At 44.3% G+C, this 24690-nt stretch overlaps 1 protein-coding gene across 1 annotated transcript; it reads left to right on the plus strand.

The window, feature by feature from the left end:
* Positions 1-1006: 1006 nt before the first annotated feature.
* On the plus strand, positions 1007-22957 carry upk3b (uroplakin 3b). The gene is made up of 6 exons (XM_078548409.1): positions 1007-1210; positions 9325-9483; positions 12062-12290; positions 15648-15742; positions 18139-18268; positions 19815-22957. Exons 1-6 carry the CDS (start codon positions 1153-1155, stop codon positions 19936-19938), a joined length of 795 nt encoding a protein of 264 aa, XP_078404535.1. The 5' UTR covers positions 1007-1152; the 3' UTR covers positions 19939-22957.
* Positions 22958-24690: the final 1733 nt, after the last annotated feature.

The raw sequence follows: 24690 nt of genomic DNA on the forward strand, positions 1-24690 counted from the left end.
TAAAGTGCCTAATCGGAAGACGAGGTGCTGTTCCTCCAAAACAAAAACAGAATTACCTGGAAAAACTCAGCAGGTCTGGCAGCATCGGTGGAGAAGAAAAGAGCTAACATTTCGAGTCCAATGACCCTTCAACAGAACTGGTTGAACTCAGAACTCAATTCTGTTGAAGGGTCATTGGACTCGAAACGTCAACTCTTTTCTTCTCCACCGATGCTGCCAGACCTGCTGAGTTTTTCCAGGTAATTCTGTTTTTGTTTTTGTTTTGGATTTCCAGCATCCGCAGTAGTTTTTTGTTTTTATATTTGTGCTGTTCCTCCAGTTCGCTTTGTGCTCTTTGCTAACTTCAACATGGAATGTGACATATCCAAAGGAGCAGATGTTAAGCCACTTGGGAATTTCTTGCGTCAGGTGGTTCCTATTGTATTTGAAAGACACCCCATTCCAATCCCAAGTGGGATATGGGTCCCGGGGTCTGATCCAGCATTCTCAACCAAATATGTGCATTGATGAGGAGTGGTTATTGATTAAAGTGCATGGAAAGTGATTCAGAGGGAAAGGGTAGAGAATAATAGAATCTAAATTCTATCAATATAAATCGCAAATGCCCTTTTCATATTAATAAGGATCTGCTTTGTGACTACAAGCTAAACCGGACTCATTAGGCTGTCCAATAGGGAGGGCTTAACTTGCTGTCATTGGAGAAAGATTGGTTATTAATAATAAGATTGTTCCTGACTTGTGCAATGAAGATCTTATATTCTCTTTAGAACCAGCGGACACGATACTTAAAATTACCTGCGTCAGCTTCAAATTGATTGCCAATCGTTGAATAATTATTGCAGTAACATTCAAAAGTAAAATTGTTCGACTTGAATTGCTGATATTGACAGGTAGAGTCTATCACAGGGATAGGGTTGGCGGAATTATTTTTTTTTAAAAAGATATTAAGTGCTGAAAATTGAGTGGTTTTCGTGTGTGTCATTTTGTTTTGGTGAATTGCCGTTAAACCACACCTTTGGGGAGAGACGGCTCTCAGAGCAGGTCCGACTCGTTCGGCCACAATCGACAAAGAGGAATTATCAGATCAAAAGATCCTGAGCGAGCCACACTGAAGCAGAAGGGATTAGTTCGAGGAGTAGCGAGGTGGAAGCGATGAAACCACTTGTCCAATTTGTGCTGCTGTGCGCCTTGTGCGGTGCTGGCAATGGAGGTAACATAAACCCAATTATCCAGGACATCTGAGACAATGTCAAGGGATCTTTCCTGAAGTATTACCGGGGCTCGGGGGGGGGTCTGGGGTTAAAAAAAATCAGGAAAAATTTCAGTCTGAGTTTCTTGCACTTTTTTACTGCTCCTGTGAAATTGTCCGTTTAGTCGGTTGATGTGCTGTTTCGGTTTTTAATGGTGTGACTGGGTCTTATTGATGAATTGTTTTCTAAATCCCTGTCAGGGGGAGGGAGGTGGAGAATGAAGTGTCTCTCCTGCCAGCCCCATAACTTCCAAATTGTTAATCTGGGACACTGCGGTTCACATTCTTTAAACCGCATAACATCGTTCATCCATTTACAGAATCCCTGTTATTTTCTTTCAAGTGATTTTACTCCTAATTTATCGCTGGCTTTAATTGTTTTGCTGTTAAGCGTGTATTTGCATTTACAAGTGTAATATGTTTGGAAAGTATTTTTCAGTGGATTTAAACCCTTGTGGTCCACAGTCTGGGAACAGTTCGTTGGGAACGAGGGTCCCTCCTGCAGAATGCCTCGCCACACTTTACTCTGGGGTCAGCTGAGTTTCGAGTTACACCTTGCACTGTAACGAGAGTCAGAACTATCTCAGGCTGCAAACTAGAGGCAGCATATGTTTGGGGAGAGTACTGAAGACTAAATGGCTCGCGAGTCCTGATGAGATAAGGCACTGAAATAACTGGATTTCAGGATATATGACTGAAGTCAGGAGTGTGCTATCGACACTATGACCGAGAGTGGTCGTTTAACTCAGCGAGTAACCCAGAGGTCCGAATTAATGTTCGGAAGATAGGAATTCCCTTCCCACAAGGGAATTTTAAGTTCAGTTAATTAAATAAACTGGATTGTTGTTTAACCAACCCCCCCCCCCCCCCCCCCCAATCTGGTTCACTAATGCCCTTTAGGGAAGGAAATCTGCCGTCCTTACCTGGTCTGGCCTACATATCACTCCAGACCCACAGCAATGTGGGTTGACTCTTAACTGCCCTCTGAAATAGCCTATACGCCACTTCTTTATAGTCAAGAAGGCAGCGCTCACCACCAGCATCTCAATGGCAATTCGGGATAAGCAAGATATGCTGTCCTGGCCAACGACGCCAACATCCTGTGAATGAATAAAAAGTTGTTGGATTCCGCAGAACAGCATCCACGAGGCAGCTCCAAGGATACACCCCTAAATCCATCTTCCTTATCCCAGTGGCACAATTGTTTTCCATGGGGCTGAAATGTTGTTGTGGTAAGGAAGCCTGGCTTCAAGATGTAAACCAGGGCTTCTCAATGTTTTTCTTTCTGTGCCTCCCCACCATATTTAAATTCCACCAATCCCCTCTTAAGATTCTCAAGGGTTTTTTTTTTCCTCTGAATAAAACTTAAATAATATATGTTTCATTGTATAACTTTGTTAATGTGAAGCTTGTTGAGGGGCTGAGGAACAATTCTGTCAAGGTGTGGAGGTATCTGATAAAATTGAGTCTCAGTTGATTTTAAAAAGTCAAAGAATGCATGCTGGGACCAAGTCCCAAAAGAGAACTAGGTAACCGAGAAAGATTAACCAAAAATTGGAGAAACGATTAACCAAAAAGTTGAAAATAATATAATTTAACTGTATCCGAAAGGGGAAATGGGTAAGTGAAAAACAAGGAAGTGGTAAACAAAAGCTGCAAAAGCTAGATAATGCTTGAAAATCATGAACTGAAATGGAAAACAACAGCAGAGGCCAAGTCCCAAATAGGAAACGATTAACCAAAAGGAAGCAAAATAATAAAGCAAAATATTGCTGAAATTAGTTATGGGGGGGGAAAATGGTTATCCAGAATCTGGGAATAATTTTCAGAGGCTGAATGTGGAATAGTTAACAAAGTTGCCTTCCTGACGAGAGAAAGCTGCCCTCTGCCTGTGGGGGCCTGGAATTACCTTGGTTAATCAGTTCCCATAGTGGATTTCCCCGATTTTTCTCATGGTCTGGTTGGATGTGTTTTATTCTGGAGTTCTGAGTCTGGTTCCTCAGCAAGTGCTTCATTGGAAAATGTTGACACTACCTCATGCTATTTGACTGCAGTGGCACCAAAAGAACAGGGGAAGAGGATGAAACTGTAACTCCACTGCCTGGCTGCAGAGACTGGGGCTGGTGCTCTGGTAACTTCAGGTTGAAACATCGCATCTCCTCTGGGTCAATAGAAAATGAAAGGGTTGGCAGGGCTGTACCAACCTATGTGACTGTCTTTACTGGACAGAGTGTCAGTGGTAAGGGACAAGATGGCTTTCCAACTGTTGTGCCTGCAAGAGTTCATTTTGGGTGCATCATTTAGGCTGGTGTGGGGCAAAGGGGTATCCAATCATACTGGAATGATATCATGAAGCTGGGTGCTGGTCCCTGAAACCCATTGAGACTGACTTCATAAAACTGTGGGGATCAAGACTGCCACCTGTGGGCACACCTTGTCTCAGCGCTGTTCATCAGTCGGCACATCTGGGGTGTTCTGGTCATGTGTGCTTTGCTCTGGAGTTCCCAAGTTGAATTTTGCAGACCTCTTGAAATTTTCTTCCAGACCCCCAGTTGGTGGACACTTGTGGAAACGATGGGTACTTGCCTTATGGTTGCTGCTTTTCCTGAATCGAACCAAAAGCAATATAAATATTGCTTACAATACCAATGCTTTCTCTTGGGGCCCATTAATTGCTTTCTCTAGTGGAACCCACGTGTATTTTAATTTGTACAGGGTCTCGCAGTATAGAAAGGCCATTCGGTCCATTGGGTCAGTAGCAGCTCTTTGAGCTATCTGAGCAATCCCACCATCCCCCAACCCCCACTGTTTCTCTCTCAACCTTGGCAATTTCTTTCCAAGTATTTATGCAATTCTTCTGAAAGTTATTATTGAATCCCCTTTCAGGCAGTGCATTCCTGATCATAACGCCCCACATAAAATCTCATCTTGCCTCTTTTGCCAATTATCTTAAATTGGGTGTCTGCTGGTTACTGACCCTTCTGACCATTGGAAACAGTTTCCCATTATTTACTTACAATCTTGAACACCTCTATTAAATCTGACCTGCACCATCTCTGTTGTAGGGGGGAAAAAACCCACGTTCTCTTATGTCGCCACATGACTAAATTCTTTCACCCCGATATCATTCTTGTAAATCTCCTCTGCAAAGCTAATTGGTCTTAAATAATGAGATTCGGAAATATGATGGTGTCACATAGGAATACTGTTGTGTGTGTGTGTGGTGACTCAGTTTGTACCTGAATGCACTTGGGTCCATATGGTATGTAGACATTTTAGAGGCTGTTGGCTTGTTATTTCTGTGTTACTTTTATCTGGAATTTCTGCCTGTTTAACTTTTTATTGGTGTGATTGGGCCAAGACACTTCTAGATCATAACACCCCACAAGACACTTGGCTACAATGTTGTAATTTTACTGTGATCATGGCACAAAGCTGGTTTACAAACATAAAACAAGGGTTTCTGCTGCCCTCCTGGTGAAGTTAACCACAACAAAGTGGGAGCAGCTCCAAGAAAATTCCTTAACTATTCTCCCCTTTCTCTCCTGGGAGCACTGACTCTTATTGTGGTCCAACTGCATGCATTACCACCCTTTGCAACATCACCCACATGCCATGTAGCCATTCTTCATGCATGAGCTTAGACAGTGCCAGAATACTATTCAACTCTTAAGGGGCATCATAGCCATGCCTTGTCATCTCACACATGCATTTTCCAGCATGGGTGACTGGAGCAGAAATCCTGCAGGATTGTTTTCCCCAGCTTCATAACCAAGCAGTGTTTCTACATCTGCTGCGGTTTGCTAGCTCAGCATAGAATGAGGACTGAACCGTATTACCACAAACTGGTAAGGTCTAGCAAGGTTGTTTTTCCAATTGGAGGAGAATTCCATTGAGATGCGAGTACCATGGAAAATGATCTAATGGGGAAGGGTTGATTATAGAGATTTGGAAGAATACAATAGTTTATTGTACAGGAAGCTTATTACAAGAGTTTGATGTAAAGATCCTGTAATCAGGATGGATGTCAAGATTGGGAAACCCAATGCTATGGTACCCAGTATCAGTACATCAGCCTTTCCCATCTTAAAAGAACACTCCCTATTGCAGCAAAGCAACAGTTGAGCTTTCAAAGTCCTTCAATGCTTTAATGCTACTTTGTCCTTTTCATGCTCCCTATAATTACATTCCCCTCGTATTACTAGGTTAGAGAAAATCTGACTCTTCATTCTTAAAAGGAGGTGAATAAAAGGTCACCTTGTAGAGTTGTGTAAGATATTGGAACAGAAAAGGTTAATCATGAGCACTACCAGGTTAAACAATGGCTGCAGGACAAGGGGGTATGGGCACAAACTGGCAAAAGGTAAGTTCAGAGTCACTTCCATGTGCCTGTCACCAGATAGTGCTTAGGGACAGGGATCCTGACTACATGGACCAGATAGTGTCCACGCTCAGGCATGTCTTCCCTCGAAGACTGACACATGGAATGGGCTCAAGGGTGGGCTAGCAGAGGCAAAAACTCTTGAAATTCTTCAAGTGATAATTAGATACCGTGATGGCGGACTGTAGTATCCCATGGATACATGAGCTTGAGTGCTGAATGGTCTTCCTCCTCGATCATCTTTATGATCGGATCCCTTTATACATGATCTTATCTGAGTTTGGCAGGGAGTGTAAAATAATCAGGCAATGTGGACTGATACTTGTAACAGTTTAGCAACTTGAGGGCAAGCTGATGGACAGGGTGAGATAGAAAAATGTTGTGGGGTCCAGTGAATCAAACTCCAGCATTAATCACCACCTTTCCTTACATCTAGCGGTACACTATTAGCATGTGATTGAAATTTCCACATGTTTAACTTTATTGAAGTGTGATTGTGTTAGGGCAGTTGCATTTGTAACTTTTTTGTGGGGGGAGAATCCCTCCCTATCAGCACTGTGGCTATACCATGACTCACCACTACCACCTCGAGGCAAGTTCAGGATAATCAATAAATGCTGGCCTCGTCCGCGATGCCCATGTCTGAAGATAAAAGAAATTCAGAGATTTTGTCTTTAGCGACCTGGGCATTTAACTTTGAAGTGTGTAAGAGAGCCTTGTATTGTTCAAGGTCAAATAAAAACACATGCACCACATACTTTTCCCTCCTGTATCATAATACTGTTGCATTAAGTACTAAACAAACCAGTCATGTAGAATATAATGCGCTTCAGCTGCCCATCAAGCCAAATGTGGAAGGGTCATATTTGACTCAAAAGGTTAACTTGGTTTCTCTCTTCACGGATACTGCCAGACCCGCTGAGTTTTTCTAGCATTTTCTATTTTTATTTCAGATTTCCAGCATCTGCAGTATTTTGCTTTCCTTTCAGTGGAGCTTTTTAGAACTTGTTAAACAAGAAATTTTCACCATGTAATGGACTATAAAGGCCTAGCTGTTCTTTGTGTATTGTGTGTGTTTTTCCCCACTCCTGTTTCAGTTTGGTTTAGTTACATTTTTTATAGCGCCATTCACAACCTCAGGATGTCCAAAAGGGCTTTACAGCAAATGAGGTATTTTTGAAGTACGGCCACTTTTGGGGAATTGTGGCTGCTAGTTTGCACACATGAAAAGTCCCACAAATGGCAGCAAGACTACTAATCAGGTTTTGACTGAGGTTAATCTTTAACCAGGACACCAGGAGAATTCCCCTGGTGGTCTTTGGAAAAAATGCCATCCTACCTTTCATGTTCAGAGAGGGCCGATGGGACCTCAGTTTAAAATCTCACCTGAAAGAGGACACCTCCAACAGTGCAGCACTCCCTCAGTATTGCACTGAAGCCTAGCTTGTGTGCTCAAGTCTCTGAAAGTGTGCTACCACGGAGCCCAGGCTGACAAATTTATATTACCCTTGCCTCCAAATCAGGAAGTTTTATGGTCAATCCCAAATATTGAGCACACATTCTCGACCTAACAAGGCAGTGCCAGACTGAGGGAATGCTGCATTGTCAGAGATGTTTCTGCATGCTCAACCAGGGAGATGAAGCATCTGCTCTACCAGATGGCATTATTTGAAGAGGAGCTGAGGTGTCCTTGTCAACATTCCTGCCATAACTAATTGTTCTTTTCATTCATTTTTAAATTGGTGAGGCCACATTGCAGTAAATGGGAAGGGGAGAGTGACCTGCAAACTGGGCTAAGCCCCGGAGTTGTCAGCTGAGGCCGGTGGGTTGCTGGCTGTGGCGAGGTCCTAGGATCTGAGTCGGGAGGATGGCAGGGGATTCTCACGGTGTTCTTGAAGTCACACCCTCGGATGAGCCAGCATCTTTGGGTAAGGAGGGAACCACTATTAATCATCAGGAGAAGAACACAAGAAGTAGGAGTAGACCACTTGGCCCATCAAACCTGCTCCACTGTTCAATACAATCATGGCTGATCTTTGGCTTCAACTCCACTTTCCTGCCCACTCCCCACATCCCTTGATTCCCTGAGACCAAAAATCTGTCCACCCCAGACTTAAATGTATCCAATGATGAGGCATCCACAACCCTCTGGGATAGAGAATTCCAAAAATTTACAATCCTTTGTGTGAAGTAATTTCTCTTCATCTCAGTCCTAAATAGTCACCCCCTTATCCTGAGACTGTGCCCCTGTGTTTTAGATTCCCAACCAGCTGAAACAAACTGTGCCTGCCCTATCAAGCCCCTTTAGAATCTTGTAGGTTTCAATGAGATTGCTTTTCATTCTTCTAAACTCTAGAGAGTATAAGCCCAGTTTACTCAGCCTCTCCTCAAAGGACATCCCCCTCATTCCAGGGATCAATTTAGTGAACCTTTGCTGTACTGCCTCCAATGCAAGTATATCCTTACTTAAATGTGAGGCCAAAACTGCGTGCACTATTGCAGATGTGGTCTCACTAAAACCCTGTATAATTGTAGCAAGATCTCTTTATTCCTGTACTCCAATCCCCCTGCAATAAAGGCCATCCTAACTGCTTCCTGCACTGCATGTTAACTTTCTGCGTTCCTTGTATGAGCACACACAAGTCTCTTTGACCATCATCTAATAAATTTAACACCTTTTTAAAAAAAAAAAATTCTGCTTTTCTATACTTATGACCAAAATGAATAATTTCACACTTCTCTATATCATACTCCATCTGCCATCTTGTTGCCCATTCACCTAACTGATCTACATCTCTTTGCATCATCTCTCTATCCTCCCCCACAGCTTATCTTTCCACTTAGCTTGGTATAATCAGCAAACTTAGATATATTATTCTTTGTCTGTCTCTTCATCTAAGTCATTAATATAGATTGTAAATAGCTGATACCCTAACACTGATCCCTGTGGCACTCCACTATTCACTGCCTGCCAACTTGAGAGAGCCCATTTATGCCCACTCTTTTCTACCCGATAGCCACCCGATAACCAATCTTCTATCCATGCTAATATATTACCATCAACTCTGTAAGCCCTTATCTTGCCTATTAAACTTTTGTGTGGCACCTTATCAAATGCCTTTTGGATATCCAGGTGTACTACATCTACTGACTTCCCTTTTATCTAGCCAACTAATTACATCTTCCAAAAACCTTAACAGACTTGTTAGACAGGATTTCCTTTTAGTAAAACCATGTTGACTTGTTCTAATCATACTGTGCTTTCTAAGCACACTAAGACCTCCTTAATAATAGGTCATAGCATTTTTCCAACAACTGATGTTGGGCTAACTGGCCTGTAGGGAAGAAAAAAGAGAAAGACAGGAAATAAGGATAACACATCTTGTTTAATAATGAGAATATTTAGTTCTTTACATTTGAGGAAAAGAGACAGGTGGAGCCTGTTTAGGTTCTGAGGTGCAGAAAAGCTTCTCAACTGCACATTCACCTTAGTGATGATGGGAATACAAGTGTGTATGGGAAGCCCTAGCCAGAGAATGAGTTACATTCCACGCACACTTACTGGAAAAATATCATAAGGAACTTTATTTTGGTTTGGGTGTAATGAGTTACTAAGATTTACTGAACATCTTTGACCTGGTGGTGCTATCAGAATGCAGCAGAATACTGTGTTCATTTGGGTTTTTCTTTTCAGTTCCAGAAAGAGTCACTTATGTCCCTGAAATTGTGCGAAGGGTAGTTGGGAAAATCACTCAAACAACAGTTGCTCTTCAACAGCCACTCTGTGTGTTTGAAACCACCGAACAGCTGTGTACAGCCTGTGATGTTTGGTTGGTCGTTGCTAATTCAACAGGTAAGTGCTTCTCTGTTAACTCTGAAGCTGCTTTTCCTTGGAAATGACCCTACACGGTAATTGGCTTTGCCCACTTTTGCCTAGTTAGGGGAGCTGGTGAGAACATAGCCTCAGTTCTGGAATTGGCATTATTTATGGCTGCTGTAAATTAATTGCAAGCTTGAATAAATAATGAATGTGTCTCCACACCACAAGGTAGATGGGTAAGGAGATAATGGCATTCCTGTTTTAAAAAAGACTTTACACTCAAGTGGCAATTGGTTGAAACTTTGCTAGGCTTTATGCACTGTTTGGAGGGAGGGAATATTGTGTTCTGCATGGAGTCAGGGTGATAACAATATGTTGTCGGGAAAAATAGACTTTCTTGCGTGAAACCTTTAGTCTGCCATCTCGATTTGCTTCTAGCACTACCATGGCCATCATTGGTACTCCACTGCAGTGTTAGTAGAGCTGAAGATAACTCCACCCCTACCCTCCTCTGGGCACACACATGTTTGGAAAGATGGAATCTATTTGTGCTGCTGGCTGTTTTCACCATTTAAATGGACATGGTACAGAGGTTCTACATGTCCAGCAGTACATTCTAGTGATAACACTGCAGTGCTTAAATAGCCAGATAGTTTTTTTTTCTTATCCCTCACAGACTTAGCTAACTTCCCCTTATTGGCATCCTCATCTACACCCAGTGGTGGCAAGTTCCACATTCTAACCATTCTGGGGAAAGAGGTTTCTTCTGAATTTTTTATTGGATTATTAATGCCTGTTTTTATATTGATGCCCTCTAGTTTTGAAATCCCCCACAAGTAGCAGCAGTGTGTACCCATCTGCAAGATGCACTGCAGCCACTCGCCATCGTCAGCACCTTCCAAACCCATGACCTCTACTGCCTAGAATGACGAAGGCAGCAGATAGATAGGACCACCACCACCACCTGGAAGTTTCCCCTCCAAGCCGCACGCCATCCTGACTTAGAATTATATTGCCATTCCTTCACTGTCCCTGGGTCAAAACCCTAGAACTCCCTCCCTAACAGCACTGTGGATGTGCCTACACCATTTGGACTGCAGTAGTTCACGAAGGCAGCTCACCACCACCTTCTTGAAGGCAATTAGGGGTGGGCAATAGGGAGGGGTCACTGAGAACTTGGTTAAAGAGGTAAGTTTTCAAAGAGAATTGTTTTTTCCCAAAAATGTACTTCATAGAATTTATAAAACTATATTCAAAGTTGACATTGCATAATGTGCAAACCAAATCAGTTTCTTCAATACTGTATGTTACTCATTACATTTGCAATTACAATTAATATTTACAAGGTTTGTTTCATGTCAAACATACAGTCTGAGTGATTTTACCCTGTTCCTGGCCCCTCAGTTTACTGTGGCTGAAAGGCCTTAGATGATGGTCTTTCCTCATTGTGTCTTTGCGGCAGCTGCCCCAAGCTTTAGAGTGCCCCTCGACACTAAGGGATGTGTAACAAATGCTGGCCTAGCCAGTGACGTCCACATCTGCACAAATATTTGAAAAAAAATTGGCAACATTTCTGTGTCTACCCTATCGCGCCCCTTCTTAGTTTTAAAGGCCTCTTTCAACTCACCTATTAGCCTTTTCTTTTAGAAAGGAAAGGGCCCAAGCCTGCTCAGTCTTTACTGATGGCCCTAACCTCTCGGTTCTGCTATCAGCCTTCTAAATCTTTAAATGCTTTCACTGGAATGAATGGTGTTTTACATCATATTTCTGGGATTATTCTTGTAAATCCCGCTTGTATTGTTTCTAGTGGTTTGATATCCTTTGTGATATGTAGACCAGAACGGTTCACAGCGCTCCGAATATGGCCTAATCAAGTTTAGCATAACTTCCTGCTTTTTAATTCTATCCTCTGGAAATTTTGTTTAAATTTTGTTTGTACTTTGTGATGGCCTTGTTAAATGATGGCCTTGTTAAATTGCATCACTACTTTTAAAAGGGGAGATGGTGGTGTAGTAATCCAGAGGCCCAGGTTAATTGTCTGGGGACAGAGTTTCAAATCTTCCATAGCAACTGGCGGAATTTGACTTCAGCTAATAAAGCTGGAATGTAAAGTTAGTCTCCATAATGGTGGCAATGACAACTATCATTGATTGTCATTAAAAACCTATCTGGTTCACTATTGCCGTTTAGAGAAGGAAATCTGCCATCCGTACGCAGTCTGGTTTACATGTGACTCCAGACCCACAGCAATGGGGTTGACTCTTAACTGCCCTCTGAAATGGTCTAGCAAGCCACTCAGTTCAAGGGCAATTAGGGATGGGCAGCAAATGCTGGCCTTGCCAGTGATGCTCACATCCCATGAAAGAGTAAAAAAAAATATTTGTGTTGTGAATGCGTACCTCTAGATCCCTTTGTTCATCTACCCAATTTTGAATCTTGAATGAACTTCCAATGATTGAAGTGAATGGAAGCATGAAATGGATGGTGAACATAATCTGTTTCCTGAATGTTTCATACTGTAGCATGTGTTTGAATCAAAAGTTATCTCCCTGTGGTGTGAATCCTGTGTTGCAGAGATGAAGTGACTGATTTCATTCCTGTTCAAACCTAGGAGTTTCAAAGTTTGAGAATGATAAAAATGGATTTCTGGATCCTTCGATGTTTACCTACGAAGATGCTTTCAGTGGATCAAATGGTTTTTACTTTACACTCAGAACAAAAAGAAGTAATTACGCTTGTCCTCCTGCCACTGGTCAAATCTTAAGTGTGCGAGTTGGCTCAGAAGTGCCCTGTACAACTTCGAATTGCAATGCTCCACTACCTGCTGGTGGGACGTTCAGGTAAGACAAGCCACAAGAGATGGTCATCAGTTAGGTTTATTATTTTTTTTATTATGGACAGCAGTAAATGCCAACGCATATGTTTTAAGCAAGTTGCAATAGATATAAAGTCTCACAGTATGGGTATGAAAGGATGATTTTCATTTATATAGCACCTTTCCTGGCATGCTTTACAACCAATGAAGTACTTTTGAAATATGGGCTAACATTTTTTGGGCCCATTGGCGACAGGCTGGGAGGCGGGAAGGCTGGCAAAATGGCGTGGCAATGTACTGGGATGGTGCCTGATGTCTTGCCATTTTTCCAGGAAAGGTGGCAGATTGGCTGCCCACAGGGGGCCTAATTAATTCACTTAAGTGGCCAATTAAAGGTCACTTTCTGCCTCCAGAAGTATTTTTGTCCATGTCGGGAGGGCCCACTGCCACATGGGGTGACTACTAGGTAAACCCTTGTGGCCTCCAGCTGGCTCCTTTTGGTGAGGGGCCCCCCTTTATGGCAGGCCCATGGAGGGGCTACCCAACAGCAGGTACTTGACATCAGCAAACCCCTCACCTGGTCACAGCGTCCCCAGACCCCACATACCTATCCTCGAGGGCACATGGTCATCCTTATTCTCAAGTTGCAGCCCCAGCAATGCCCACCGCTAGCACTGGTGCTGCTGAGTTGCCAGCTTTCTGATTGGGCCAACGGTTCTTGGGGGTCGGGGGGCTGCCGTCTTGAATAGGCAAAGTGTATCCCCGGCTCCCGCTGCCTGATGAAGTGGCATTGCCCCTGCTTTCGGCCCAGGCAACGGAATTTCTGCCGGCTCTGCAAAACTCCGACTATAGTCACATAGGAAACGTTGCAGTCAATTTACAAACAGCGATGTGTCAATCAGCAACTGATCAGTGTTCAGGTGTTGGTTGAAGGAGTGTTTAGGCGTCACTTTCATAAGTGAGTGACTACCAACAAACCATGGCTGACAGTTGCAAACCATTTACTTGCAATAAAAACATGACACACAGTTCAAAACGGGAGATGCAGCTGCCATTTAGGCCCCAAGGGTAGCAAAAGGGCAGAAATGGATCATTTTTCTGCTGCTGTTTTTCCTTTTTTCTCCTTGCATCTTACCTTGCGGTTAAGTGTACTCATGTTGCAAGGTGAAAGAAAACAACAAAATCACTGTGGAGTTGAGACTATCCAGATATTCCTAGTGCGTGAATAATCCTCCATTTAAAATTATGGGACCTGTTGAGTTTTGCTAGCAGGTTTTAACTGATGCGGTGCTCGTTGGGATGGCCTCACTCCATTGCCTTCCTTTCCTTGTGTTCTAGAGCATGATAAAGTAAACCAAGTACCAATGTATACGCTCAACAATCCCGACATCTCACCTAAGCCCCCTGCTGAATGTGAGAGAGTAGGAGACCTAGTAAAGCGAATGTTTCCAGCGATTGTGTTAGATGATGGACATGCTGTTAAGCCACTGATATTCAGTTAAGGGATTCCATTTTCTTTTACCAGTTTTCTTTTATGAAGTTGACCAGGGTTGCTATTTTTGATTAATTCGACCAAGAAAAGTAATGGGGCCTCTGATTGGCTGGGATTTTCCATGCCCGCCGGCATCAGGCGTGTCCGGTGGTGCAAACAGGCAATATGGTGTGATCAGTTTCACACCGGCGCGAAACCAGTTCGCGATTGTCTGATCAGCCCACCAATGGTGGGCCCCATTTCCCCCCATTGGACGTTGGGAACCTCATTGCAATACATCAGCATATCGTCATTATTAGGCCTACCCGTTGGACTTATCCCCCACCCCTGCTGGATTGTCCGCCCACATCAGTGGGAAAACACGCTGATGTGTTTATAACAACACATGAATGACGTGAACCTGGTGGGCTGCACTTCACTCAGGACTTCAAGGTTTGTTTGCCTACCTTGCTTCAGTCAGTGCACTCAGTCACCAGTGCCAGGCTCCACAGACAGCACCGCATCACTTATAGGGGGGCTCACGGGTAAGGTCTCTACCAGATCAGCCATATGTGGGTGGCTTTTCAATGGCGGCAGGGCTAGGGCTTGCTTGGGGAAGGGGGAGAAGTGGCCTCAGGCAAGGGAAGAGGCTGCAGGGCGACAGCTGTACTGGGGAAGGAGGGTAACTCGGTGTGTGTAGGGGCACGTGTTAATCTGTGCACGTGACCTCCGAATGGTGAGGGCTGAGGAGTCAGTCTCCAGAGGAAATGAGGCCAGATGGACATGTGAGAATACGTGTGTGAGAATGGGTGGTGATGTCCCTTGAGCTGGCAGTGAGTGAGATTCCAGTGAATGTGTGATGGGCTTGAGTGTGTGAGTTTAGAGTGATGAAATAGTTGCCATACCCTGGCTGCATAGATGGGATAATTCATCCTCTCTACATTGGACGGCCAACCTCTTGTGTGCAACATTGGCACTGATCACCATTGCCACCGCCTCCCATGCCTGGTTGGTCACGCCATTGTCCATCCTGCAGCCAGACCAGGGGTAGAGGACACCATGACAGGCCTCCATGGTGTCCAAAAGGCGTTCCAGTGATGCGCCACTAAACCTGGGGGCTGCAGTCTTGCCTTTCGTGGACATCTTCACTGCAGTGGTCGTGGGCTAGAAGCACTGAGATGTGTGTGCACGGCTGGACTTTAAATATGGTGCCTGGTGAGGTGATGGCATGGCGGGCAAATGAGAGCCCGCCTGCCATCGAAACAGCGTGTTTCCCAGGAATGCATAATTAATGTGGTGGGTTTGGGACAAGGCCTGAAAACCTGCCATTGCAGGTGGGTAAAATTGTTTTATCAGGCCACTACCACACTTAGTGCAAATCTGGGATGATTCCGCCCATTGTCTTTGACAGTAATCGTGAGATGATCTTCCAAACACAGCTAGGCTGAAGTGACAGGGACCAGCAGCAGGAAGGTGATGGGCTGCTCCAGACTCTGGTGAATATTGGGCCCAGCAGAGTAGAATGCAGTTCTTTTCCCCAAGTCCCAGTGGATGTGAGAGTGGCAATTGATCACCAGCATAAAGCTCAGGCCAAGATCCGCTCACTTCAGCACAGGCCAGTGATCGAACCTGGGGCCCCTATGCTCTCTGGGTCTGCACTGTAACCCACTGAAGCTTCATATACCTCCACCTGATGGGCCCAATTATGGATCAAATTGGACAGCCCCACTTAGCAACAGTGACACAGGAAATGGCGGCCGGAAGTCAGGCCCTGCTTTTTCTGTGTGAACTCTTGTTCCTCGTCATCATGTCTTCTGCTCAACTATAATAACTATTGTCGGTTGTGGCCAAGGGTAGGGAGGAGGAATGTACATTATTAACTCGGGGCTAACCTTTTATTTTCTTCTTTAGAATGAAGTATGTTTTGGTTAATCCTGATCTAGCTTTCCCCACTGCGAATATTATTGGGGAAACGGAGTTTTCAGAAGATATCAAGCTGCTGAGTGGTAAGCATTGATGTTGTCATGGAGACTGATAATCCTTACTCTTCGGTAAATAGGAGTGTGCTAGTGGTTAGAGGGTAAAATGAGTTAAGCAGATAGATTTCGCTCATGGGACTACAGGCACCAAGGTTGCCAACTCTGGTTGGAGGCATTTCTGGAGCTTGGGCCATGTGAAGCCAGATTGCATGAATGTCATTTCAGGTTCCTTAAAAAGGTTGGATCATTTCAGTATCTTTATTGTGTAAAATATTTCGCTCAGGTGAAGAGGGGAAACAGAGAACTGGGGGCGGTGATTCTGGGGAGTGGGATGCAAGACGTGGGATGAAATTTGATTCCACCAGTAACTAATAGTAACGCAAAATTTACACTGATTACTAATACTGAGTAATGCTCAGATTCTTGTCATAATCAGCAGTAATACAATAACTCAGTGATAAGTCGATAGGCAACTGGTAGTAATATGGTGTACCTCCCTAATATCCTATGGCCAGGATTTTCTGGTTGGCGGGCCAGAATGGGAGCGGCTGTGAAACAGCCCACTGCTGGCAATCAGGCCCTGACTGCGATTTCTCACTGGCCAATTAACGGCCGGCCAGCCAATGTGAATTGTGCGCTGCAGCGCTCAGTGCTACCAGGGTTGGAGCGGGAGGAGGGCGAGCATGGATGCGCGCAGTAATAGCTCCCTGAGAGCTGAAGATTTTTAAAATAAAAAAAATAAAGAATTTAAAAATGTTAAAAACATGTCCCCTCATGTGACTCTGTCATATGAGCAGGGGCATGTTAGAAATTAATCTAAAACTTTTTAAAACATTTTTTTTCTATTCACTGATTGAAACCTCATTCTGTTCGTGGATGAGATTTTGCAAAAAATCCAAAGGCAGCCTGGCCGATTTGGGGCAGCGAAAAATTTCTTTTCATTATGACTTTAATGGCCTTAATAGGCTGTTTAATTGTCAGCGGGCACCTGCCAACTGAAATATCGCATGTCATTTTACATTTGTTTGGGTTGGGCGCACACCTGCCCGACCAGCAAAATATTCTGCCCTATATCTAACTTGTAGTAAACGTATAACCTACCGATATTTACCCTGTAACCACAACCAGAATTCCCTACACTTAAAGTGTTGTCAGGCTCCCTGGTTGTCCACTGTTTTTAACGGGCTTAATTTAACTGCCTATCTCCTTGCCCTCTGTTTTAAGCTTGAGGGCAGAAATTATGGCCCCATTGTGGTGGGGGCGAGGCTGCATAATGTGGTGAGTCATTCAAAAGTCCACTGGCTAAGGTGGGACTGTGAAATTCCGCCCAGGTTCTGCGTGAAGGAGACATCTATGAACTGGGAATCTTGGCCACAGTCGATCTGCTCTTGGGCTTCGCACATCAAAACTAGCTGGCACAGAGCGGCCTGAACTAAACCGAGAGATTGCACAAAAGGCACTCAGCTTGGTGTTTGGGTCACATCTCTCGGGGGCACATACTAAACGCAACTCAGCATCAATATTTCAAAACTGTTCCTGAGCTTGGATTCAATAAAGGAGAGTTTTCGGAGAACGATAAACTACAGCACAGGAGGTGGATATTTGGCTCATTGTACTGGTGTATTCTCCTATAACCCCACCCCAAAACTATTCTTAAATTCTATATACTTCAGCCTTTTAAATGACATTATAGTCTCCAACTCCTAAGTCACTTGTGACTCTTTTGAGTCAAACCAAATAAACTAAATTAACAAATCAAGGGACAAATTAAAAGGCAGCCTCTTAAAGGGAAACTGCAAAAACAAAAGACAAAATTTAAAGGAAATTCACAAACATTAACCAACATGTGATCAAAGGAGTTAATGAAGCATCCCTGTCCCCGCCGCACCTACTGAGCATGGAAGGTCTCAATGGTGCCAGCAGACATCGCGTACTCCTTCTCTAGAGACACTTAGCCGTGGAAAAGGGGCATACAGTCAAAAGTCACTTGCGTTGGAGCCCCATTTAAAAATGGCTAAAGTGATATTTAATTTTCTGCAAAAGATACAAAAGGAACGTAGGAAATAGGAGCAGGAGTAGGCCATTCAGCCCCTCCCACAATTGAAAAGCAAACCGGGCTCTTCATAACTCAGTTGGATGATGTGCCTGCTCAATCATTCAGCTGGATCATGGCTGGTGTTCCACCTCAGTGCCATTTTCCCCACACCATCCCAAACAAACTGAGAGCATCAAAAGCCTGCATTTAATAAAGCAAAGATCTATGAGCATCTGGGAAAGGGAACTGAAGAATTATTGTTTTCAGTATAGAACCAGTTGGTTGGGTATTTTCAGTATTTTCTGTTTGTTTGACTGATGGGGGGGGTGAGTTGTACAGATCCCTGTAGTAGACTTTAAACCTTTTTCTCTGCTGTGTTTATCTCCAGCTAAGGATCCCAATAGCATTGACAACTTTTCTGTACGTCGCACCGGGGGGATGGTTGTCATAACGGCAATACTTTCCATTCTGCTCTTCCTGCTGTTGGCAATGTTTGCGGCCATGCTGGCCTTGGTTTGGTAAGTCAAATATGTGAGGGTTCAGCTCTGGTCTGCCAATGAGAGAGTGTGTCAGTCCAGAGTTGCTGAATAATGCCAGGCTATCCAGGGTAACCTCCCAATGGTGGACAAGAATCTCCCTTCACGAATTGTCCCAATCCTGTGTCCTATTTTTTTTCCCAAGAAGCGGGAGGATTTTTGTGTTTTTTCACCTCTGGTGTGTTGCTTGTTGTGACTCACTCCTTCATAGATTAAGTAAACAGAGTGAAACCAGCTTTGTGTTGCTAATTCTTATTGGAAATGCTCCTGGAGGTTTTATTACATGAAGTTCTACCTTTCACATACTCTGGCCAACATTTTCTCACCATTGGTCCCCTAACACATCCACCTTCATGGCACGCTATCCTCCCAAATTAAACACAAACCCCATTCTTGCTAATTCAGTTGGATGATGCTTGGCTGTCAAACAGCCTTTTCTTAACAACTCCTATATTTTTTTTATACCTAATAAACAAAAGTGTTCAAAGAAATTGTGGGGGGGGGAATAATTTATTTAATGCTCCTATTTTCTCCTGGGTTTTCTCTTGATCAATTCCTGGTGATTGCAGTAAAACCCCAGGGGTAGCGTTGCCAACCATCCAGGATTGGCCCGGAGCCCCCAGGAATTGAAGATCAATCTCCAAGATACTGCTGTGTACCACCCTGGAGAAAAATCATCGGCATATTAAAGATTGTGTTTTTTGTTTTTGAAATTGTTGGTGGGGGGGGGGGGCGGTGAAGGCTGTTTGGCTGACAGTTGAGCATGATCCAATTGGGTAACAAGTCTTTTTTTTTGCTTTCCAATTGGCATAGGAAGGCAGGGCATCACAAGGATGTGTTGGCCAACTGTGGGGGAAAGTCATGTGATGAAGCCTCTAGGAATACATTTATTGACAGTTGGCAACCCTACCTGGGGGGTAGAAAATGAAGTCCGTGAGAATGAAAAACATAGTTGGTCCACTAGAAGCAATGACTTCAACCATTTTTTTTTTCCTGATCCCATATCATGCTAAGCTGCTCGTTGAACAGAACCGTTTTCTTATAAATGCTCCCATGGGGTCAGTCCACAAGTGCAGTACCAACAATGGAACTGAAGCACAGGAAGTAGAAGAGCTCCAGAGATCCTGCTGCTCTCAGTTAGGATAATGGTGGAGCACGCTATGAAATCCCTCATTGCTGCTAGGCAAAGGGAGAGGGAGAAGAAACAGCCAAGGATTCTGCTCTTGGTTGTTATCTTAATGTTCAGTGTATGGCTGTCAAGGGTGGATATAAGTGAACATGGTGGTGATTACTCACTGTCTAAACTCCTATAAAAAGAATGCTGGTTTGGCTGAGATACATGGAGGTAACTCCGATCTGAAACACTGCTGTGACTTAGTATCTTCAGTAAGGATGGGGGGAAAAAATTATAAATCCAAAAAAAAGTTAGAGTTAAACCTGTTTGAGGTTTGGTGTCCTGTTATTTATTGATTCAATGCTGAGTGCATATCAACAGAAATTAACACTTGTGTTTTCCTTTTTATTACAGTTGCAAAAAATCTGTCCTCTCTGACTTCCCTGAACCTCTAGCTACATCTGGCTCTCTCCGAAAATACCACACTCACAGCTTGCAGACCAAATCAAACATCATCCCTCCAAAGGGCAAGATGTAAGGCAGTCTTTGTGGAGCAACCATAGACCGTGGTCAAGAATCCAGCAGCCTCCTCCCTCCCTGAGAACCTCAACTACCTACTTTCACATTTACAGCGGAACATTCGTGTATCTATTAGTGTTTGGAATGATGAAGTGTCCTTATGCTGATGATCCAGACATTCAGTTTGGAATCCTTTTTTAGGGTTAACTTCTCACTCTTTTCTATGGTGCTGGTGTTCTAGCTTTCTCAACATCAGTGCAATATGTCAGAAAACCTTCGTTTGCAGCAGAGGAGTTTTAAGCCTCTCTCCCTTCTCTCCTTCCCCACTCCAGCGCTAACTGCCTTTTGGCTTCAGGCACCATTTTAGCTCTTACACCAAGGGGAATCCAAGGTCATGACTGCAGGGTTGCTCCTTCCTCCCATTGCTTTAGATTCCAAATGTACCCGAGAGTATGTGAGAAGAATTTGGCTTGTTTCCTCTTTCTTTCCTTCTCGTGCCCTCGACTGGACTAATGTTTTGCATTGCACCAAGTAAATGTTGTGGGGGGGGGGGGGGTTCTACTGGATGTCAAAGCTGCTGCCCAATTCTTGTCCTTTCTGTATATGAGATGCTGCCTTCCCTTAGCAGTTGGGCAGGGAAATGGGTCCATAAGTTGCTCGCTGATTTCAGAGCAAGACTTCCACTTCCTCCAGTGCCTGGAGCCCAGGTGAAGTGCCTTTTCTGTTTAGGTCATTGTGCCAAGGCAAGGGCTTGATCTAGTTGGTTTTCCCTTGATATCTTATGGATTAAGAACACACTCACTACTCCATGGATACAGCATTTACTCCTCATTGCTGTCCCATTTTCTCTTAGCTTTACTTATTTTGTGTTTTTTTATTTGCTTTATTTCTTCCACTTGAAATATTTTCTGAACATTTAAGTGTCTTTTAGATGATAAAATTTTTTTTTAACCAGTATGCTGCTAAATCAAATGTTAATCTCAATTCACTATTTCTGGCGCAGAGCTGTGTGTGACTGGAGTGCATGTTATGGGTTTGGGTTGGAAAAGCTGGCGGGCTGTGCCTAGTGACCACATCATGTTCCAATCATGTACAGCTCTGAGCTGGGAAAAACTAAGTTTGTAGTATTGACTGTTGACCTAAATTCAGATGAAATAGTTCCAATACTATGGACCAAGCCAAACTTGGAGAGTTTGGAACGGATATGACTTTACATCTAAGTCAAGGTCAAGGATGAATAAACAAGAATCTAAAATCAAATGGATATTGTGGAGTTTTGTTTGAGATTCAGTGGGTTGGGCAGAGACTGAGATAATGGATTGTACATAGTCTGGACAAAGCAAGACCATTTCTCTTTTCCATTTTATTCTTGAACCTTTACAAGTGATCTTGGATAAATCCCTACTTGATGCTCTAAAGTGTGAATACATTTGATCTTATAACTACATATGTTAATGACATGAGCATGATATCAGCTTGGTAGCATCTCTATGAACTTTTATGGTTAAGCATTGGATACTGTTGGCTTCCGGAGTCCACACTACTGTACTTTTATGTGTAAACCCTAATTGAATAGCCAGAGAGTTCTGTATATAATGTGAGTTTTTATATTTGTAGACTGCTTGAAAGTTTCTGCGACGGTTGATAAGGGGAGACGTTTAGTGTCCCCCGCCCTACCGCACTGTCTGACAAAAGTAGAACTTGATTTGGCGATTGGATTTTTTCCTCGAGATAAACTTAGTCAGTGGTGCCACCCAAAGCAGGTTGCCAGCCCAGACCAGTCTCCATCCCCCACATGTCAGAGGTAGAGTCACTTTTACTAGTTTAGTACTGGGAGAGGTCAAGGACTAGGCAAGCCATCTGACTCTAGTCCAGGGAATGTACACTGAGTTAATGGACAGGAGACCAGAAAGGAAGAAAATAGATTATAAATGGAGCAAAAAAAATGGAAAAGTGGATCCAAAAATGATTAAAATGAATAAAAACAGAAAAGTGTTAGAAACTATCAAACTGTTGATCCAGATCAAGAGGACAGGTTAAGGTGTAGAGTGTATTTAGAACTCAAGGGGTGTAGGGTGTTTTAAGCATGCCGGGGGTTAAACTTGTGATCAGCAATGGTCTCATCTGCATGCCTCACAGGTTTAATCAACATGGGTTTGGAAGAAGCCCACCTTCACAAAGCTTTGTGAATAGTATCAGCAATCAATCCTCATGCAGAGAGCAAAAACCCCCACAGATGTTAGAAAACCGAAAGGCAGTTTTGAAATTGCTTGCTCCTTCCTCATGACTGAGAATTATTACAGGTGAGCAGCAATTAGAACAGAACAAGAGAGGGGGGGAAGTGGGGAGAGGTGGTGGAGAAAAAATACACACAGGAGAAGAAATGAAATGACCTGTGAAGTTCTTGGGGAGAGGGCAGAAGGTGATGGAATGGCAGGCGTGATGTTACCAGAAGAAAGGAGGGAGAATGAGAGAAATCAAAATCACATACCAGAGAAAAGGGAGCTAGGTAGAAAGGAAAGCATGAAAAGCAGACCAAACTCCAGAAGCCCAATAGAGGTATTTTTGCAGAAGGGGGGAGGTAAAAAAAACAGTAAAAACTGGGAAATAAGAGTACTGGTCCGAACTGTTTTTCCCTTCTGGGTTGGTTAAAGTGCAAGTTACAATGTTGTACAAGAAAGCCCTTTTACACCATCTGCATTTTTTACTTTGCATTGAACACAGTAACTGGGGAGTTGGTCTGCAATGGTTTATCATTGCGTGTTCTGAGCTTCCTAGAGACATCAAGCCTTTAGAGATAAATATGTTAGAGAAACCTACACAACACTTCACCAGTGGAAAATACTATCCTTGGACGTGTAGTGGGCTGAGTACAACTGCCCTGTTTTAAAATACCTTTATCCATGATAAAATATCTATTGCTTTTGTATATTATATTATTGTGAATCTTTTGACCAATCTGAATGCTGTGGGGATTATAGCATGTGAGGAAATGTAAGCTTATTTTAAATAGAAAATAATTAAATATGTGAAAACTGTTCAAGTTCATTTGTGAATTTATCTTAAAACTATAGTTGTACAACCAACACGTCTGTTTTTATGGGCAGAATCTTGTTGGGGTATGGTGGGGTCTCATCTGCCAGCTCCAGAGCCGGTGAGAGACCCATACTGCCTCTCTAGAACCCCAAGCCAATCCGGCAGTGGCAAGGCCAACTGCAGCCCTTCCCGTGGAAGCAAGACCCTGGGGTGGACGTCTTGCCTCCCAAGAGCTGCCGGCTAATCGGGCCAGCAGCCCTCGTGCTCAGCAGTGCCACAGGGGAGGCTGTGGCTGCTGCTGGAAGGACAAGCACTGGAGTCCACAAGTTTGCGAAGTGACCCAGGTCACAGGTAAGTATGTGGCTGGGGGGGTTTGGTGGGGTGGGGGTCATGAGGAGAGGGGTTCGGGGGAATTGGTAGCCAGGGCAGGGGAGTGGCTCTCAGCAGGACCCACCCCTAACTGATGTCCAGAGCCTCAATCAGGCACTGACTGCCTCTGATCGAGGGGCCCCATCCACACCGCGATGACTAACAGCTGCACAGCTTTTCCTGTAGCGCATGCCACATGATGACAAGCCCATTGCAGCTGGGTTAATACAAGCGGCAAAGGGATGAGCGCCTTATGTGGTCATTAATTGGCCACTTAAGGGCCTCGGTTAATGGTGGGGTGGGAATGTCGACCATGGGCCTTCCTGCCCAGGACTTAATTTGGGCAGAGGTGGGAAGGCGGTGCTTGCTTCTGTGAACAGGACCGCTTCATTTCGCTTCAAGAGTTGCATTCAGAGCATTTAGAGGCTTAATTTCAGGACTCAGTGTTGTTTTCCAGGCCCCCAGAGGATTCACACCTCATGGGACCTTCCAGGCATCAGAGAGCTTTCCCTCACCCTGGGAATGGGGATTGTGGTCTCCGTTGGAGGCACCGCCTCCTCTGAAGAAGAGAGGGCCAGAAGAGAGAGGAGGCCAGGTGTCCCTATTCAGCTTCCAGGGGAGTGACCTGTGGGAGGAGAGGCACAGGCACAAGGGTCACAGGGCTAACAGGAAGTCCAAGGCGGAAGGGGCTGCAGAGGATGTCACTATCCTGCTGCCAGGGTTTACAGGTGGCAATGCAGCTACATCAATAATTCTGAGGTGCAATGCTGAAGGAGGCTCCGCCTCTCAGGGAGACCGTGACCTCCATCTGTCAGATGATCGGCCCTGAGATCAGCTCCGACTGTGTGGGTGGACACCCCATGCCAGTGGCACTGTAGGTCACAGTGGCCCTAAACTTCTACGTCTCTGGCTCTTTCTAGAGGTCAGTGGGTGATCTGTGCGGAGTGTCCCAATCAGTTGTCCACAGTTGCGTTAAGCTGGTGACACACTCTGTTCAGGTGCGCATTGACTTTCATTCACTACCGTATGACAAGGCCAGCCAGGCAGAGTGAGCCAGAGGCTTTTCAGTGATTGCTGGCTTCCCCTGCATCCAGGGCGCAATCGACTGCACACGTGTGGCCATCAAGGCGCCAGTGGGTGAGCTGGGTGCCTTCGTCAACAGGAAGGGATTCCACTCCATGAACGTGTAAATAGTGCGTGATCACAAGATGCAGATTCTGCAGGTCTGTGCAAGGTACCCAGTCTGCTCCCACGATGCCTACATCCTGAGACACTCCCAGGTGCCGAGGCTCTCCAGTGCTCCAGCCTGGCTGGATGGATGGCTGCTGGGGGACAAGGGCTACCCCCTGAAAAGGTGGCTCATGCC

Source organism: Cetorhinus maximus, chromosome 9 (genome assembly GCF_964194155.1).
Source record: "Cetorhinus maximus chromosome 9, sCetMax3.hap1.1, whole genome shotgun sequence".
NCBI classification, from domain to species: domain Eukaryota; kingdom Metazoa; phylum Chordata; class Chondrichthyes; order Lamniformes; family Cetorhinidae; genus Cetorhinus; species Cetorhinus maximus.

Excerpts from the sequence above, each read along its gene's own strand:
- upk3b (XM_078548409.1), top strand. The coding sequence starts at position 1,153 with ATGAAACCACTTGTCCAATTTGTGCTGCTGTGCGCCTTGTGCGGTGCT. Across the intron at positions 9,484-12,061 it reads GGTCGTTGCTAATTCAACAG|GAGTTTCAAAGTTTGAGAAT; the intron begins GTAAGTGCTTCT and ends GTTCAAACCTAG. Across the intron at positions 12,291-15,647 it reads CCTGCTGGTGGGACGTTCAG|AATGAAGTATGTTTTGGTTA; the intron begins GTAAGACAAGCC and ends TTTCTTCTTTAG.